The sequence below is a fragment of the Rhinoderma darwinii genome, chromosome 4 (assembly GCF_050947455.1).
Source record: "Rhinoderma darwinii isolate aRhiDar2 chromosome 4, aRhiDar2.hap1, whole genome shotgun sequence".
Taxonomy (NCBI): Eukaryota; Metazoa; Chordata; class Amphibia; order Anura; family Rhinodermatidae; genus Rhinoderma; species Rhinoderma darwinii.
Genome location: NC_134690.1, coordinates 378,727,516 through 378,744,840, shown reverse-complemented (window position 1 = coordinate 378,744,840; position 17,325 = coordinate 378,727,516). Strand labels below are relative to the sequence as shown.

Below are 17,325 nucleotides of genomic sequence, written 5' to 3'. Positions count from 1 at the left end.
GACGGATCAGGTGCACAACAGTGACAAAAGGAAACCAGGGGCACCGGCTCCGTCATAATTGAAATCAATGGTGATTGACACAAACGGAAACCGGGAGTTTCAGTTTCTGTTCAGGGTCCTGTTCTGACGGAACGCTCCGATAGACCGTCAGTACGGGACCCCCAATACAGATGTGAACGGAGCCTGACCACTACAAAACTGCACCATTTTGCTAAGATTTTAGCCCAAAAAAAATTTATTACATTTTGACCGAAGTAAGAACCCGGCCTTATAGTTCAGAGCGGTCTGATGTCCTGGTGGTTTAGGTTAGAGAGCATAGCTGAGAAGAGCATATAACTGTATCCAGTCAGCAGGTATGTACAGGTTTGCAGCCTCCAAATGTATGTTCGATACAGGGATCAATCTGTATATAAAAACCCTTTAACTCAAGAGTCAGGCCCCATGCACACGACCGTAAAAAAAAAAAAACCTCCGTTTTTGCGGACCGAAATTACGGTCCGCAAAAACGGACCCATTCACTTTCATTGAACGCGGACACCTTTCCGTAGCACTACGGAAGGGTGTCCGTGCCGTGGAAATGTTCCGGGAATTATGGAACATGTCCGTACTTTGTATGGAAGCACGGCTCGAAAATGCGGCTGTCAGTCGGCGGCCGGCCGTGATTGCGGGCACGGTTGTGTGCATGGGGCCTTAATACATTCTAAAATCTTTTCTAAACGTTGCAAGCAAGAATCAGATCTAAAAACAAATCCAGGGTTTTGAGCTCTGTTGTAAACAACTACCATATAGTGTATACAAGTGTATGTTTTACCTCCTATAAGCAGTAACAAATATCAGTAGATGAGAGAAATTTTCTAAATGAGAGATTCTGTGTATTATCAAGGTTTGTTTTTTTTGTGCCATCGCAGTTTTGCCACGATTACAAAAATTGCCACAAAAATTACTCGTGTAAAGTCACACTTCGGGGTCGTTCACAGAATATTTTGATGCAGAAACTAAGTGGAAAAAGCACCCGAAATAACCTCCCATTGACTTCAATGGGAGGCATAGGCGTCATGCCCCATCTGCGGGCGTTTCCATCTCTGACCTCCCATTGACATCAATAGGTCAGAGAAAGAGGTTTTCGCGCCGTTTTGTTGCTTACGCAGCAGACAGCGTGCAGGCCAAAATCTGCCTGCAAAAAAACTCCACGTGAACAGGGCCCAAAGGTGACTTCATGGGCCATAAATGTTGGTGTAAATGAACCCTTACAAACCAATAGATCAGTTTAAAAGTACATTTTGTTTGAAGGTACATTACATCACACAAAAACCTCATTTTGCTTCCTATACTAGCAATGTTTGGATCAGTACAACTCAATCAAATGTGGCCCTTAACTCCTTCAAAGTGCTGTGTACGACATTCAACAAGCCCCAGTGACCGGGAATTAGCTGTTGATTGGAAAGAGGTCAGAGAGAGCGCTCCTGCCAGATCTATGAAAGGCAGCTGTACGCTCTTGTTTTATAGCCGTCTAGATTAGCAGGTCATACCCATGGATCTCAAGGCAACCACAGGACTTTAAATTCTCCTTATCTCTTGTATTCCCTTCAATAATAACTGCTGTTAATACAACGCACCTGAAATTTGCAGGTACTTTACTAGCTGCTCTACTGAAAACCTTCTACATGTTTCAATTGAAAGTAACAGATAACGTGCATTATCTTTACATGGAAAAATGTCCTACGTTTAATAAAGAGCCAAGTGAATGAGTGAGTTATTTTGCAGTATGGTAATATACAGCCACACTGTATAGTAAGCAGTAGTAGAATGAATGCTATTATAACAGATGACAGAACACGCCCCAGCCTTAACGGCAGCAGAAAGAGGGGAATCTGGAATGTAAATTGGTTAGCTGTGATCCCATAAGACCAAAAAAATTAAATGTTACCTGTAAAAGTCATGCATGGGGTAGCTGGTGTAACTTGATATCTTATATAGACACTGGCCTCTATTGACTGCTTTTTCTATGGCATCTTGATTGTTCATTATTTTATTATCTGCAAGAAATACAAAAATAGGACCGGAATACTTAATGGCAACATTCGCCTACTGCAGACTAGAAAAATAATGTAGCTGCTCACAGTAAGCAGCCCATAAGAACTGGATTCTAAACGCTCTGTATAAACGTCCTAGATTTTATGGCAAAAACGGGATCAGAATCTGTTAGGGGGGGGGACCCGCACGTCCCTGAATTTTTCAGATCGATCAAGTTTTTGGTATGAAATATAGGACATTCATAGTTACTATGGCCGTGTGAATGAAGCCTTCCTGCCGCTTGCATTTAAATGGAAAGTTGAAGAAGTTACTTTCAACCACACTCACTACTTTGTGGCCCCTGCCAGGGTAGACCACAAGGTACTAACATACAAAGTCTTCCACCACCAGAGCTACTTTCTACTGTCTTTAGTGATATGAGATTTCAGAATGCAATGTTATTGGTTCTTGGACATCGTTTAACAGATAAAGACTATCTGATAAATCTGAACATTTTAGTTAACTGGGAATCTAAATTGCGAATCTAAATTGGGAATACTTGCAATAAAAAAAATTAGTGAGCTGATGACTAACCCAGCACATGGCGTGTAGTAGGTGACGTGTGACGTGGACGGGTGAAATGTCCAGACTGAATACTTAACTATCAGCTGTTATTTTCTTGTTTAAATAAAAAATAAAAAAAATGCCATTTTCCTATTACACCCCCCAAAAAGTACATGACTTCCACACCTGCTTAAAAAAACCAAAACTCTGTAGCTAAATAGTGGAGATCTGTAAACCAGGCTACTTCAATTTCGTAGCATTCATTGTGTAACATGACATGAACTACACATACCTTTCATAGTAACATTAACGCCAGATGCCAGAAATAGCCCTCCGAATCGGTTGTTGAATATCTGATTGCCTTCTAGGGTCGCAGTCGCATGGTTTGTAATTTCAATACCTTCAAATAAAACATTGAGAAATTTGTCATTTCAATTTGTCTATACATTTGTAGTTCTCAATAACTACACAACCAGTTATTAAAGTGTGTAAAGCACAGGCTCAGCTTCAGCCAACCTTCAGTTGAACAGGAATTTGGAACTGAATTTACATCAATCCCCTAATAACAGGATTCCTTTATGAGTGGGAACATTATAGACAAGAACAGGGAAGAGGAGGAAAAATCTGTTGCCCTCTGAGCCAACAGAATATGGGCCATAGGTTACAGCAGCTTGTACTCTGTCTAAGGTGCAGCAGACAAACTGTGGTAAAACAGCCTTTGATTGCTGATCTGGTCAAATATTAGATTTGCTTGCGCTCAAATTGATAGGAATCATGGTGTGTATATTGCTGTGCATATATTTCCCTGATATACAATAGTTAATAAGGTTGAAAAAAAAAGACCGGTCCCTTAAGTCCAAACTATAATCCAACACCCGAAACCCCGCACCGATCAGCCGCCTTCAGGCATCGGACGTCAATATCGGAAGCAGATGGTTCCAGTCACTGAATAGCGGCCGAGCTGCAGTAGCTGGAAGCCAACTGCTTCCAGCTTCGTACATTGCATACTGTGCAATGACATCTGGAGGCCACAGGCATCAGTGGGGGTCTGGGTGTCAGACCCCCACAGATCACATACGTATGACCAATACTGTGGATAGGTCATCATTTGTCCGGTAGTAGACAACCCCTTTAAGGGGGAAAAAAAATCCTCTCCGACGCTAAATATTGCATTTAGAGTAAATCCCTGGATTAACGTCCCATCTCCAGAATGTAGTGAATTTATGCATTAAAACCTTGACGTTCGAATGATTTTCCAAAGACAGTGGCTAAAGATTTTGTTGACACCAGCAACACTGCTTCCGCTTATAACAGAGCCATGGCAACTATAGCGGATCAGTTTTCAGATGATGGTGATGCCTGATGGATTCCTTTGTCTTTAATTGGATCCATCAGCGTTCTGGTGTTTTTCACGGCAAGTGCTGCAGACTGCCCAATTCTTACACTCCATCTTACAATTTATTTTAATGTTTATACCATGTACCCAATACCAACCTGCAGCAAATCCATCAAAAATCCTGTTTTTCCGTAGGACAGGGTGACTGTTGGTACTAATAAGCACGCCAGCTTGAGCGTTCCTAAAGATGTCATTTTCCTCAAGCAGCCCTGCCACACAAACAAGTTACAAAATCATCATAATCTGAAATTTAGCAAGAAGAGCATTAGTCGTACGTGGATATCATCATCTAACACTAGGTGGCACTATAGAGTATTGTACTACAAACGGCTGAATAAAACTCGCCTTTAGAGCATACCTCGGGTGTCCTGTTATTTCTAGTAGGGCTTTATTTAGACATACGTATTACAGTGGGGGAGCCCTTTATTTTTTTGTGCCTCTAAATATACAGAATTCACATAAAGATGTAGCTTGTAATGATTTTGTTAAACCTCTTGAATTATATTTTGTAGTGTAATCTCAATGCATGACCCAAGGCCATGTTCACATGTAGGGGAAATTGTCCACTACACAAATAACCGGTAAATCCCCACATAGTATGTCACCATGTGAATTTTGCGGTGGACATGGCCGAGAATTTCACCCTTCACAATTGTGGGCAGAGCTTGCTCTTTCATCTCAGTCTAGTATAGTTTATACTTAGACAATTTACAGATAGAAGGGGCCCCCCTTTTATAGTCCGTTTGGCCTCATGAGTAAGGAATCATGCACACGACCGTAATGTTTTTTTTACTATCAGCAAATAGAGATCTGTAGTCATCCGCATATCTGGCATGGTGTCCACAAATACGGTCTGTAGTAGGGTTGTCACGATACCAGAATTTGGACTACAATACAATATTTTTTTATATTTAACATTACTTTGTTTTTACTTTTTTATTTTTAAACTTTAATGTACTGGCATATGTCTATATATTGATAGTACACAGGCAGTTGTTAGGACATACCCAAGTATGATCTAACAGGAAATATGGTAAGACAGCCCTGGGGTCCTTCAATAGACCCTGGGCTGTCTGCCCATATATGGTATGTCCCTCAATCGTGTCACAAGGAAGCTTCACAGGGATTCCCTGTGACGTGATCCAAGGCCCCCCCCCCTCTCATTTTCCCTTTGAATGCTGCAGTCAGCTTTGATCGCAGCATTCAAGGGAATAGCGCCAGAGATGAGGTTTCTATGATCTCCGCCATTAGAGCGGGGCTGCGGCTGTGTAATACAGCCATTGCCCCGCTCCTGACAACAAGTGCGCACGCGGTCAGCAGGAGGGGATACGGCCGGCGCCTTACTCTTGAGCGCAGGCACTGAAGACAGAACATGTGGGTGTTTTGCAATGCGCTCGCCATGTTCTGTCTTCAGTGCCACCGCTCATTAGTGCAGCGCTGGCCGTATCACCTCATGCTGACCGAGCGCACTTGTTGTCAGGAGCGGGGCAATGGCTGTATTACACAGCCGCAGCCTGCGCTCATACATTCATGTGTTACAATGCTAAGCTGTGCGGCCGCATAGCTTAGTATCGAAATACATAAAATAATGGTATCGAACCCTTTGAGGGTGCACGGTATCGAAACCGTATCAAAGTTTCGATGCATCGTGCATCCCTAGTCTTTAGTGCACTGTTATTAAGGCTCTGCACAAAAATAAATTGTAAAAAAATTAAAGGGAGGCTACAAATGACGTCACCAACATGCGATTGCTCAGGCGCCATTTTCTTGGGGAATCCCGTGGAGTCGCATAGCAATGCATCCGCAATTATAGACAGCTACGGATGCCAATCTGTAGCCGTCCCTAATTTTGCACGCCCCCAGAATTGCGTACAGGAACAGGACATATTCTATATTTTGCTTGTCATTTCTACCGCCCGGACGCACATCCGTAAATATATGGAGAGGTGTCCGTGGCCTATAGATATAAATGGGTCTGCAGATTGTCCGTAATTACAGATAAAAACTATGGTCGTGTGCATGAAGCCCAACAGTGACTCAAGTACATACACTCATTCTCAATATGTCATTAGAACTGGCCAGGATAGCCTTTTGTGAACGACATAAAAGCATAAACACTACCTCTGCCGCCATTAAATATGCAGATCCCGCCGTCTCGCCCATCGTGGATTTTGTTTCGTCGTAGCGTTGGGTTGCTATCTGTTTTGATCCAAACTCCAGCCATTGCATTGTCAAAAATCTCATTATCCTCAATGAAGCCAAGTCCTGTGCAAAAGACATTATGGTTAATAAACGTGTAGAGAAAAACAAGTGAGCTGCAAAGTAACATCGGAGTATCTCACCAGAATTGTAGACAAGTATTCCACCATTCTGCCCTCCCCAGATCTTGTTGCGTCTGATTTTAGGGTTGCTTCCAGTTCTAGACAATAATGAATTACAGGACATTGAACATATTTTTTGATAATTGTACGCCTGCGATAAAACATTATATAGAGAATTAACTTTTAATCTTACCTTATCTGAACACCAGAATACATATGGTTATATATGTCGTTGTCTTCTAGTACTCCATGCCCATTGTCATAGAAATATACTCCAACCTATTAAACAAGTGAAGAGTGTATAGATATTCACATTCTGTCGATGTGAGCGCTCAGCCGCTTTGTTTCTGATCGGCTTTTCTCGGAAAGTCTATGGGGCCGTACACCGGCTTCCCGAGAAAAGCCGATCAGAGGCGAAGCAGCTCAGCGCTCACCCGAGCGCTTCTGCCGCTTTGTTTTAGTGACTGTGCTCTGACCCCCACCGATCAAAAAACTTTTTACATGTCACTATGACATCTCAGAAGTGAGAAAGGAGAATTCCCATACAGTGGGAAAAACCTGTGGACTTCCAAAACAGCAGCATGATCTATAGTGCTGTGGATTTGTGTGGATTGTTTCCCCTATGACATTGCATGCCAACTTTGCAGTAGATTTCAGGCCATATAAGCTGCTTGTGCACATGACCTGAGTGGCCTTTTAACACAAAACACATTTTACGATCTTCTAGAGCATTAAAGAGGTTCTGTCACCAGATTTTGCAACCCCTATCTGCTATTGCAGCAGATCGGCGCTGCAATGTAGATTACAGTAACGTTTTTATTTTTAAAAAACGAGCATTTTTGGCCAAGTTATGACCATTTTCGTATTTATGCAAATGAGGCTTGCAAAAGTACAACTGGGCGTGTTGAAAAGTAAAAGTACAACTGGGCGTGTATTATGTGCGTACATCGGGGTGTGTTTACTACTTTTACTAGCTGGGCGTTCTGATGAGAAGTATCATCCACTTCTCTTCACAACGCCCAGCTTCTGGCAGTGCAGATCTGTGACGTCACTCACAGGTCCTGCATCGTGTCGGCCACATCGGCACCAGAGGCTACAGTTGATTCTGCAGCAGCATCAGCATTTGCAGGTAAGTAGCTACATCGACTTACCTGCAAACGCCGATGCTGCTGCAGAATCATCTGAAGCCTCTGGTGCCGATGTTTCCTCGCTCGTCTGACACGATGCAGGACCTGTGAGTGACGACACAGCGTGATCTCTCGAGAACACGGCTGTGTCTGCACTGCCAGAAGCTGGGCGTTCTGAAGAGAAGTGGATGACACTTCTATACACAACGCCCAGCTAGTAAAAGTAGTAAACACGCCCCGATGTACGCACATAATACACGCCCAGTTGTACTTTTACTTTTCAACACGCCCAGTTGTACTTTTGCAAGCCTCATTTGCATAAATACAAAAATGGCCATAACTTGGCCAAAAATGCTCGTTTTTTAAAAATAAAAACGTTACTGTAATCTACATTGCAGCGCCGATCTGCTGCAATAGGAGATAGGGGTTGCAAAATCTGGTGACAGAGCCTCTTTAAGGAGAAAATAGAGCTCTGTGATATATGAAGGATTGAAATCATCTATGCAAGTCATCTTGGTATATAAATGGAAACACTGAGAAAACAGGAGTGGTTAAGGCCGGGTTTCCCATGGGTCGCATACGCTGCATAAAACTATGCAGCGTATCTGACCTACATGCAGAAAATTCAGACCGAAAAAACGCACAAAATTGTGGTGTTTTTTTGGGCGGAAACTCAGCTGCAGAAACCAGTGTTTTGTTTTTCAGTCTATACTTACCCCTCCCCCTGGTCTCATGGCAACGCTTCCCTCTGTTCTGCATGTAGTCCGGCCTCCTGGGATGACGTTGCAGCCCATGTGACTGCTGCAGCCTGTGATTAGCTGCAGCAGTCACATGGGGCGAAACATCATACCAGGTGGTCGGCCTGGATAGAGAAGAGAACGACGCATTGCTATGACAACAGCCGGGGTAAGAATAAACCTTTTTATCAAAAAAAAAATATATAGTTTTTTTGATGACTTGTGATTATTTTTTTTTGTGGCAGATTTGCAGCGTTTCCGCTGCAAAAGTCACAACGCTTGCTATTTGTTGCAGGTTTTACATCCCCATTGAAGTTAATATGGAAAACCAGCAATAGAAGAGAAACAAATCCGCAGCATAAATTGCTATGGAATTTAAATCGGCACCGCAGGTCAATTTATCAACGATTTCACTGCAGTGTGTGCATGAGATTTGTTCAACTCATTTTGCTGCTACTGTAAATGCTGCAGAATTTCCACACAGAATTCCATTGCGGAAATTCTGCAGCGTTTACGCTACGTGGGAGCCCGGCCTTAGGTCTCCTTCACACGCTCTTTTCTCATATGTAAAAAATATATCCAAGTATCAAGCGTTTTCAATATCGTTTATCTAGTGTCTTTTTGTACTTCCTGTAGAGAATCTTATAAAAAAAAACAAAAAAAAAACAGTGCCATACCTGGAGCATGCTAGGTTGTGAGAAACGCCACTGGCCCCAAAAATGCTACAAAGTGCCAAACAGTACTGTATGTAGACACTAATATTTTACAATAGACATTAACCCCATAAGGGCCAGCCTAATTTGGGCCTTGTGGACAAAGTAATTACTTAGTTGGTTTAGCCCCACATTCCAAGAGCCTTACGGGTTCTGTCGATGTAGCTGTGTTAGGGCTTGTATAAGTCAATGACTAGATTTGTGGTACATTTAATTAATTAGCTTTTACTAAATTTCTTTTTAGGGGGGTAGAATACAAAAAAAAAAAAAACTTTTATTTTATTTTCGCTGTTTACTTTGCGATAAAAATAACAAGTGAACTTTAATCTACAGGTCACTACCAGATTTGTAATTTGTTCTACATTTGAGTATCTGTGTACAATAAAAACAAAGTCATTTATGTCTACATTTCAAGAGCCACAACTCATTTTTCCGCCGACTCGGCCATATGAGCGCCTGTTTTTTTGTGGGACTGGTTGTAGCTTTATTGATACCATTTTGGAGTATGTATAATTTGACAAATTTTATTAAAACAACAATATATTTTTTCCCAATATAATAAATAAATGAACTTTATTCTATGCATTGTTCCTATTGTGGCGGTACCAAATATGTTTTTTTTACAAAGATTGTAAGAATTTTTAATGAAAAAAAAGGTTGGTTTTTTTTATGCAGAGACACTTTTGTGCTATTAAACTTAATTTAAAGAGGTATTCCCAACTAACAAACTAATGGCATATACACAGGATATGCCATAAATGTCTGATAGCAGTGGAACCCATACCTATGTTGAGAACAGAAGTCACCCGAATGCACGTCCCCCTCCCCACCAGGAATCTGCGGCCAGTGGCGAATCGGGTCGGACAACCCCCATTAACACCACAGGTGCGGGTCCCCAAGCGTGGACCGAATCTGACATTTATGGCTTATCCTATGGATATACCATAAATGTCTAAGTTGGGAATACCCCCCTAACGTTAATTTTTTTAAATTTTTTTTATTCCAAGGCACTTTTGCCTGTCAGTGTATCACTAACAGGCAAACTATTAAGTCAGGCTTAAAGTATGGCCTATTAGGTAGATGCTTCTCGATCGGATACCGGCCTTTAGGCCTCGTTCACACAGTGCAGATTTGCTGTTGATTTCTAATGAATTTTTTAAGCCAAAACCAGAATTGCATCCAGGAAAGAAGAGACTTGAAGGCCTTCCTTTATATATTTCTTCTGGTTAGGCTAAAAAAAATGAATGCAAAATCTACACTGTGTGAACAAAGCCTTAGAACGGGAGCCGGGCTGTCAATACACCACGAGATTGGCACTGTTAATCGCATGGGCAGTTTTTGTGCCTATGCGATTACCATGACATACATGTATCACATGGTGCCTTAGCACAAGGCATTCCATGATGTACATGTACGTCACACATTGCATATTGTAAGCCCCAAAAAAGTGCAAAGAAATGCAGTGAAAAAAATGGATCCGAGAACAAGAGTTAATGCGGTGTGTGAATTCAGCCTTCGTATGTACCTGTTTCCCGCTGTGTATCCTGTTCCTCCGCAGCACTGGAGTACTTCCTGTTGTCACCCAAACACCAGCTAAGGTGTTGCTATAAACTTCATTTTCCTCAATTACACCCTGTCCTTTTTCATGCTGTAAGCAAAAAAAATAAAAATAAATACATATATATATATACACATACACAGAATCAGAACATAACCATATTCAATTTTGCAAATACGTTTTTCTGTTACTCAGCTTTACTTTGTCTGATATGCTGAAAACAGGATTTGTCAGTCTGCAAGTCTTTCGGCAAGTTCCTAAGCAGTCTTGTAGAAAACTGGTCGAGAATATGGACCACCTGTATCAATATATTTAGTCTTTTTGTACATTTAAAGCTTCGTTCACATCTGCGTTGGGGTCCCGTTCTGACGTTCCGTCTGAGGTTTCCGTCAGACCTGGACCCTGAGCAGACACAAACTGACACCGACGGAAACCAGAGTTTTCCGTTTCCATCACCATTGATTTCAATTGTGACGGATCCGGTGCCCCTGGTTTCCGTTTGTGTCTGTTGTGCACCGGATCCATCGTTTTGCCGGAAGCAATAGCGTAGTCTGCTCTAGTTTCCGTCGGTGTCAGTTTGTGTCTGTTCAGGGTCCTGTTCTGACAGAAACCTCCGACGGGACACCAACGTGAACGAAGCCTTACTCCCAAATAATGTAGTTGCTGTGTGATATTTAGTAACCAGTTGCATTTGGATCATTCATGTCAGTTTGTAAAAGTGGAGTGAGAAGTGGGCATTGGCTTACTGCTGGTCAAGGATCTGGTGTTCCCCCATAAGACAACGACACTGGATCATATTTTATTATAACTGGAGGTTGTGCTGTTCTATTATTCATCCTAGAAATATATGAATAAATTGACAATTGTGTGTTACCGTTCCCCTAGTCTTTAGGGTGTGTCCCTACTTAGTCTCACTCTGTAAGCACTGATTGGACATTGTCAGTCTGTGTTAGGACATACCCCTCCCCCATCTGGTAACATCCAGTTGTCAAATCATTCATAAATTTCAACAAGGAATAACATTGGTACGGCACAATGCAGAGTTCTAAGAAAAGATGCTCCAGAATTATTTCACGTGGAATACAAGTATTTACGAAAACAGACAAAATCAGTAGAGCCGACTGGTCCTCTTTAATAGCATACATTTTTTGTTTTTAAATAAATTAAATAGCATACATGTATGTTTGTGACATCCGATAGCCTGACATTCACTAAGACCCTAACGCTACTTTTGATACATGTGGGCTAAAGTGCCTAGACCAGCAAACATTTTTAGACTTCGCATAAGGGGGGTGTAGAATAGTTTGCCAGTCGCAACATTGCCGAGCACACTGGGATAATGCTAAGGGGGGCTTTTAATTGGTTTATAATTTTTTGTCTGCACAAAAAGAGCTACATTACAGATGCCATGCTATTTGGATAAAGATTATAAAAACACTCACCACATATATGCCACCATGCTGACCATCATGGATTTTGTTGTGTCTGACGATAGGGCAGCTGTTTGTGCGGATCTGAATGCCCGCTAGAGCATTGCCTGCGGACAAAGGCAGTAGAAGTAAAAATTGAGAATACCATAAAATGCAAGACAAACGAATAAGCAATCAACAAAACCTACCATAGATGTCATTTTCTTCAATAAGGCCTCTTCCGTCACCAAAGATATACACACCACCTTGGTTCCCATTAAAAATTGCATTTCCCCTTTAACAGAAATAAAAAAAAAAACGAAGTCAATTGTGGAGAGTATGAAGTCTTAAAAAGCCTAAAATCAGTGATCAAATTTAGAGAGAACAGGTCGCTGAAAGCAGCATAAAGTGACAGTCGCTAATTCTAGTTGTCTGTCACTTGTCTGTCTGTGGAGGACATTTAGTGTACTCCTTACCGTATGGTTGGGTCACTATTTGAGGTAATCCAAACACCAGCAAAATTGTTTGCATAGATTTTATTCTCCAGGAACTGCCCTCTCCCTTTTTCATGAACATAAATTCCTCCTGTCTGGCCGTGGTGAATTTCACATCTGACCACTGTGGGATTGGCATAAGCTTTTACCTCGAAGCCTGCTATTCGATTTCTATGTATGTTGCAGCTTTCAAAGTAGCCCTGTAATGGAAGATATTTTTTAATGTGAGGATATTACATTTAAGTTCAATCAACAAGAAAGGTTTAAACATATCGTGTACACATGTCAGCGTGCAAAAAAACCACCCAAAAAAACTAAATAAAAACCGGATATGTTAAAAGCCATGTCCACCTTTGGTAGCAATTTTATATTTCTTTTTTTCATTTAACTTATTGTTTAAGCAACTTTCAAAGTGACTTATTAAAAAAGATTTTTAATGTTACAGCTTCTATATATCCTGTATACATAGAAGCTTTATCATTCTGTCTCAGCAGATCAGCTGAACTCGGGGCTCAGCTGAGATCGGGTCCTGCATGTCTGACACAGGATCCAGCTTATAACGATCTCATCTAAGTTTGCTTACAAAAGGTGTACATCGCCTTTAAAGATTACATATTGAATATACACCACTGCTCATTCCTTTTAACACACCACCCAAATCGAATTTTTGGAAATAAACAAACGCTAGTTTGTGATGAATACGGATTTATTGTATTTAGGCAAACAAACATGTTACTCATGAACGTTTAAAAAAAATAAAGAATGGATACTTGACTTCCTTACATTTTTCTCTCATTAAATTATCCACCCTTCGTAGCGATCACATCACTGCAAACTAGTCTAAAGCTTCAGCTCTGATTGCAGCCACTTCTTTTGTAGAAACTCCCAAAGGAATTCTCAGCTTGAAACTTGCACATCTCGAACCCACCTGTCCAGATGATCCAAAAGGAGTTGAATTGGATTGCAATGGGGACTCTAGGGTGGCCATACCATGTTCTTCAGTATCTGTTGTCGCTCTTCTGACTGAACATACTTTTTGTAAAGACAGGAGTTATGTTTTGTGTAATTATCTTGCTGTAGTGTGAAACCACAACCAATAAGACGGTGCTGGAAGGAATAACATGGCGCACCAGGATGTTGTAGTAGCACTTGAGCCCATAACTCCTTTGATTTTTATAAAGTCACCTACCGCACCAGCTCCGAAACATCCCCAGACTATAATGGAACCTCTTCCATGCTTGACTGTGGACACTCATCCGTCCCACAACGAACAAACTTTGCCTCCTGGACCCGAAAACCTCCAACGCTGATTCATCTGTGAAAAGAAACTTCTTCCACTAACTAGTGGTCCAGCTCCTGTGCTTTTTAGCCCACAATAGATTCTTCTTTTTATTAATTCACCTAAGCAACATTTTTCAGGCTGCAACATCCCTTCAAGCTACTGGCTACAAGGCGACATTTGACAGTCGTTATTGACACGCTTTTTTTCCTCGTTTCCATCACACAAGCTTTATTGAATCGGTCCTGTTAAGAACACACGGATAATATTGTCCTCCCATTTTGTGGTCACTCGAGGTTGTCCAGGTCGTGGTCGATCTTGAGGGTAACGCTTACCAAGAGAAACCTTCTCCAGGCGAACAATTTCCCGCAGACTTTGCCCTGCATTTCTCATGGAGACTATGGGATATCGCTTTTCGAATGGTAACTCCTTCCTAAAACAGTAGAGACTCATTTCTGTGCAAAACACGTTTATCCCGTTCATCCTTTACAGAGAAAATCGACGAATCTGGGGGTGTATTGAAATGAATAAGAGATACCGTAAAAGTATTGGTGGAATTATTTAAAAGTAGGTGCAATGGCAGTAACCCTGAAGGGTAGAGAACAACTAGACTCCTGACTTTTCTGTAGGTCGCAACAACAGAAACAGACGCCATAAATGACAATCCATATTCGGTGAATGGCAGGGTCAGTGGTGAAGATATTAATACTGCTCTCTGACAATAGTCCTTTAAGAGGTGGTAATATTTCATCAAATAGTGTTAAAGTTATGCAGTTTTCCAATATATTTTCTGTATCAATTCCTGACTGTTTTCAAGATCTCTGCTTCATGGTTTACTTTTAGATCGAATCGGTCCATAATATGGCCACAACACCCATACCTCACGTCTACTGAACTTCAATCACCATAGGGACGTGTTGCTGCCATAATATGGGACGCTAAAATGTGGCTGCATTAAGGCCGTCTAAAACCAGACTAAGAATGTAATCAAACTAGGTGCGGACCATATACAGTTAGGTCCAGAATTATTTGGACAGTGACGCAATCTTCATGATTTGGGCTCTGCTGCCACCACATTGGATATGAGATGAAACAACGGAGATGCAATTGAAGTGTAGACTTTCAGGTTTAATTTAACGGGTTGAACAAAAATATCCTGAGAAACGTTTAGGAATTGCAACCATTTTTCTACACAGCCTCCTCATTTCAGGGGCTCAAAAGTAATTGGAAAATTACCATAAATAAAATGTGTTTTTTTTTAATACTTTGTAGAGAATCCTTTGCAGACAATGACTGGTGCTGTCCATGGGTTTTCTCCTTTGTGATGCTTTGCCCGGCCTTTACTGCAGCGTCTTCAGTTGTTGCTTGTTTATGGGTCTTTCTGCCTTAAGTTTTGTCTTAAGCAAGTGAAATGCAGCTCGATCGGGTTGAGATCTGGTGATTGACTTGGTCATTGCAGAATATTTCACTTCTTTACCTTACAAATCTCCTGGGTTGCTTTCCAAGTATGTTTGCGTCATTGTCCATCTGTACTGTGAAGCGACGTCCAATCAAACTTGCTGCATTTGGTTGAATCTGAGCAGAAAGTAAACCCTGAACACTTCAGAATTCATCCGGCTGCTTCTGTCTTCAGTCACATCATCAATAAACACTAGTGACCCAGTGCCTTTGGCAGCCATGCATGCCCTTGCCATCACACTGCCCCCACCATGCCATCACACTGCCTCCACCATGTTTTACAGAGGATGTGCTTTGGATCATGAGCCGTTCCAAGCCTTCTCCATAATTTCTTCCTCCCATCATTCTGGTACAGGTTGATCTCAGTTTCATGCTGTTCCATAACTGGGCGGCTTCTTTACATGTTGTTTGGCAAAGTCTAATCTGGCCTTTCTATTTTTGAGGCTGATTAATGGTTTGCACCTTGTGGTGAACCCTCTGTATTTGCTCTCATGAAGTCTTCTCTTTATGGTAGACTTAGATACTGATACACCCAGTTCCAGGAGAGCGTTCTTCAGTTTGGTAGATGTTGTGAAGAGGTTTTTCTTCATCATGAAAAGGATTCTGCAATCATCCACCACTGTTGTCTTCCGTGGACGTCCAGGCCTTTTAGAGCACTCGAGTTCACTAGTGCGCTCTTTTTTTTTTTTTTTTCAAGAATGTACCAAACTGTTGATTTGCCCACTAACATTTGTGCCATCTCTATTTCTTCATTTTTTTTCAGCCTAACGATGGTCTGTTTCACTTGCAATGAGAGGTCCTTTGACCTCATGTTGTGGGTTCACAGCAACAGCTTCCAAATGCAAATGCCACACCTGGAATCAACTCCAGACCTTTTACCTGCTTAATTGATGATGGATTAATGAGGGAATAGCCTTTCAAATAGCTGTTGAGATAATTGTCCAATTACCTTTGGTCCCTTGAACAAGAGGCAGCTATATATTAAAGAGCTGTAATTTCTAAACCCTTCCTCAAATTAGGATGTGAATACCCTCAAAATAAAGCTGAGTTTCTGCACTTTAAGCCTATATTGATTATGTAACTGTAAATTCTATACGTTTTGGTAAACAGCTAAAATGTCAAAACTTGTGTCACTGTCCAAATAATTCTGGACCTAACTATTTTTTTAAAGAAACCAGATCACTCTTTAGAAAGAAGAAAAAAAAACACAAAAAACACCTATGCTCTGATGCGCCTTAGGTTATAAAAGTTTAAAAAAAATAAGGTGACAAACTTGTTGACCGGCCGATCTGTGATATTAGTGCAGACAGTCGATAGAAATAAAAATTATGATCTTTTGTCATGAGGGTCTAATTTTCTTTGGACTCACATATTTATGAGCTTAAGTTGCAAACAAAAATGTATTCTACAGTGCACACAAGTTGGGCTGCAAAATAGCACAAGAATATGGAAAAGGGTGTGCTTATAGAGAAATAGTTGCTATATAGAAAAAGTTAAATCCAAACTAAGGATGTAAGGCTCTGTTCACATCTGTGTCTGAGGCTCCGTTGAAGTACCGGCGAGAAATGCGGAACAAAATAGCGCAGCATGCTTGTCCGGTAAAGCAACTGACACAATGACGAAAACCCAATGGAACCCATTAAAGTCCATGTGTTTTGTCAGGCGCCGTTGGTGTCAGTAATGCAACAGATCCGGTGCTTCCGCATTCTCATTGTTCTGCTCCTTTGACGGAGCATAACAACGGAAAGCCAGAACACATGTTAATGAAGTTCTATAAGAGGGATATTTCTGGATGAGTAGGTAAATGTCTATGTGTAATCAATAATAGGGGCGTGCTAGGATATCAGAAAATCTTAGCAAAACATTCTTGAATAAAGAAAGAAAAGAGCGACAGAAACATTACTTACCATGCCGTGGTCAAATGTGAACACGCCAACATCCCGGCCATGGTGAATATGATTTCTCCTAATGATTGGGTTGCCATGATTTTTAACCCATATACCAGCTAGAGCGTTATTAGAGATCTCATTGTCTTCATAAATCCCCTAAAAGAAAACCAAAAACATAAGACATCAAAAACAAACCGATAAAATGAAAAGAATAAGGAAAGAGGAGAAATTAAATGAACAGTGGTTACCTCTGCATGGTCAGTAATATACAGGCCTACATTTTCACAGTCACTGATGTTACAGTGTTTGATGGTGGGACAAGCCCCTTGGCCACTAACACAGACTGCTGAGCCAACTACAAAAGAAA

The 17,325-nt window shown here is 41.2% G+C and overlaps 1 protein-coding gene across 2 annotated transcripts in view; it reads right to left on the bottom strand.

Annotated features, from left to right (window-relative positions):
- FBXO11 (F-box protein 11) overlaps window positions 1-17,325 on the bottom strand; it is a 74,330-nt gene that overhangs the window by 2,287 nt on the left and 54,718 nt on the right. The window contains exons 10-21 of one of the 2 annotated variants that reach the window (XM_075863201.1): window positions 17,207-17,313; window positions 16,977-17,114; window positions 12,315-12,532; window positions 12,048-12,133; window positions 11,872-11,966; window positions 10,397-10,519; window positions 6,488-6,573; window positions 6,316-6,392; window positions 6,095-6,238; window positions 4,072-4,182; window positions 2,870-2,977; window positions 1,928-2,036 (exon numbers count right to left, since the gene is read on the bottom strand). In XM_075863201.1, the coding sequence (XP_075719316.1) occupies window positions 1,928-2,036; window positions 2,870-2,977; window positions 4,072-4,182; window positions 6,095-6,238; window positions 6,316-6,392; window positions 6,488-6,573; window positions 10,397-10,519; window positions 11,872-11,966; window positions 12,048-12,133; window positions 12,315-12,532; window positions 16,977-17,114; window positions 17,207-17,313 (1,402 nt within the window). The remainder of the gene's footprint in view (window positions 1-1,927; window positions 2,037-2,869; window positions 2,978-4,071; window positions 4,183-6,094; window positions 6,239-6,315; window positions 6,393-6,487; window positions 6,574-10,396; window positions 10,520-11,871; window positions 11,967-12,047; window positions 12,134-12,314; window positions 12,533-16,976; window positions 17,115-17,206; window positions 17,314-17,325) is intronic. The other variant, XR_012883261.1, reaches the window with a different exon arrangement.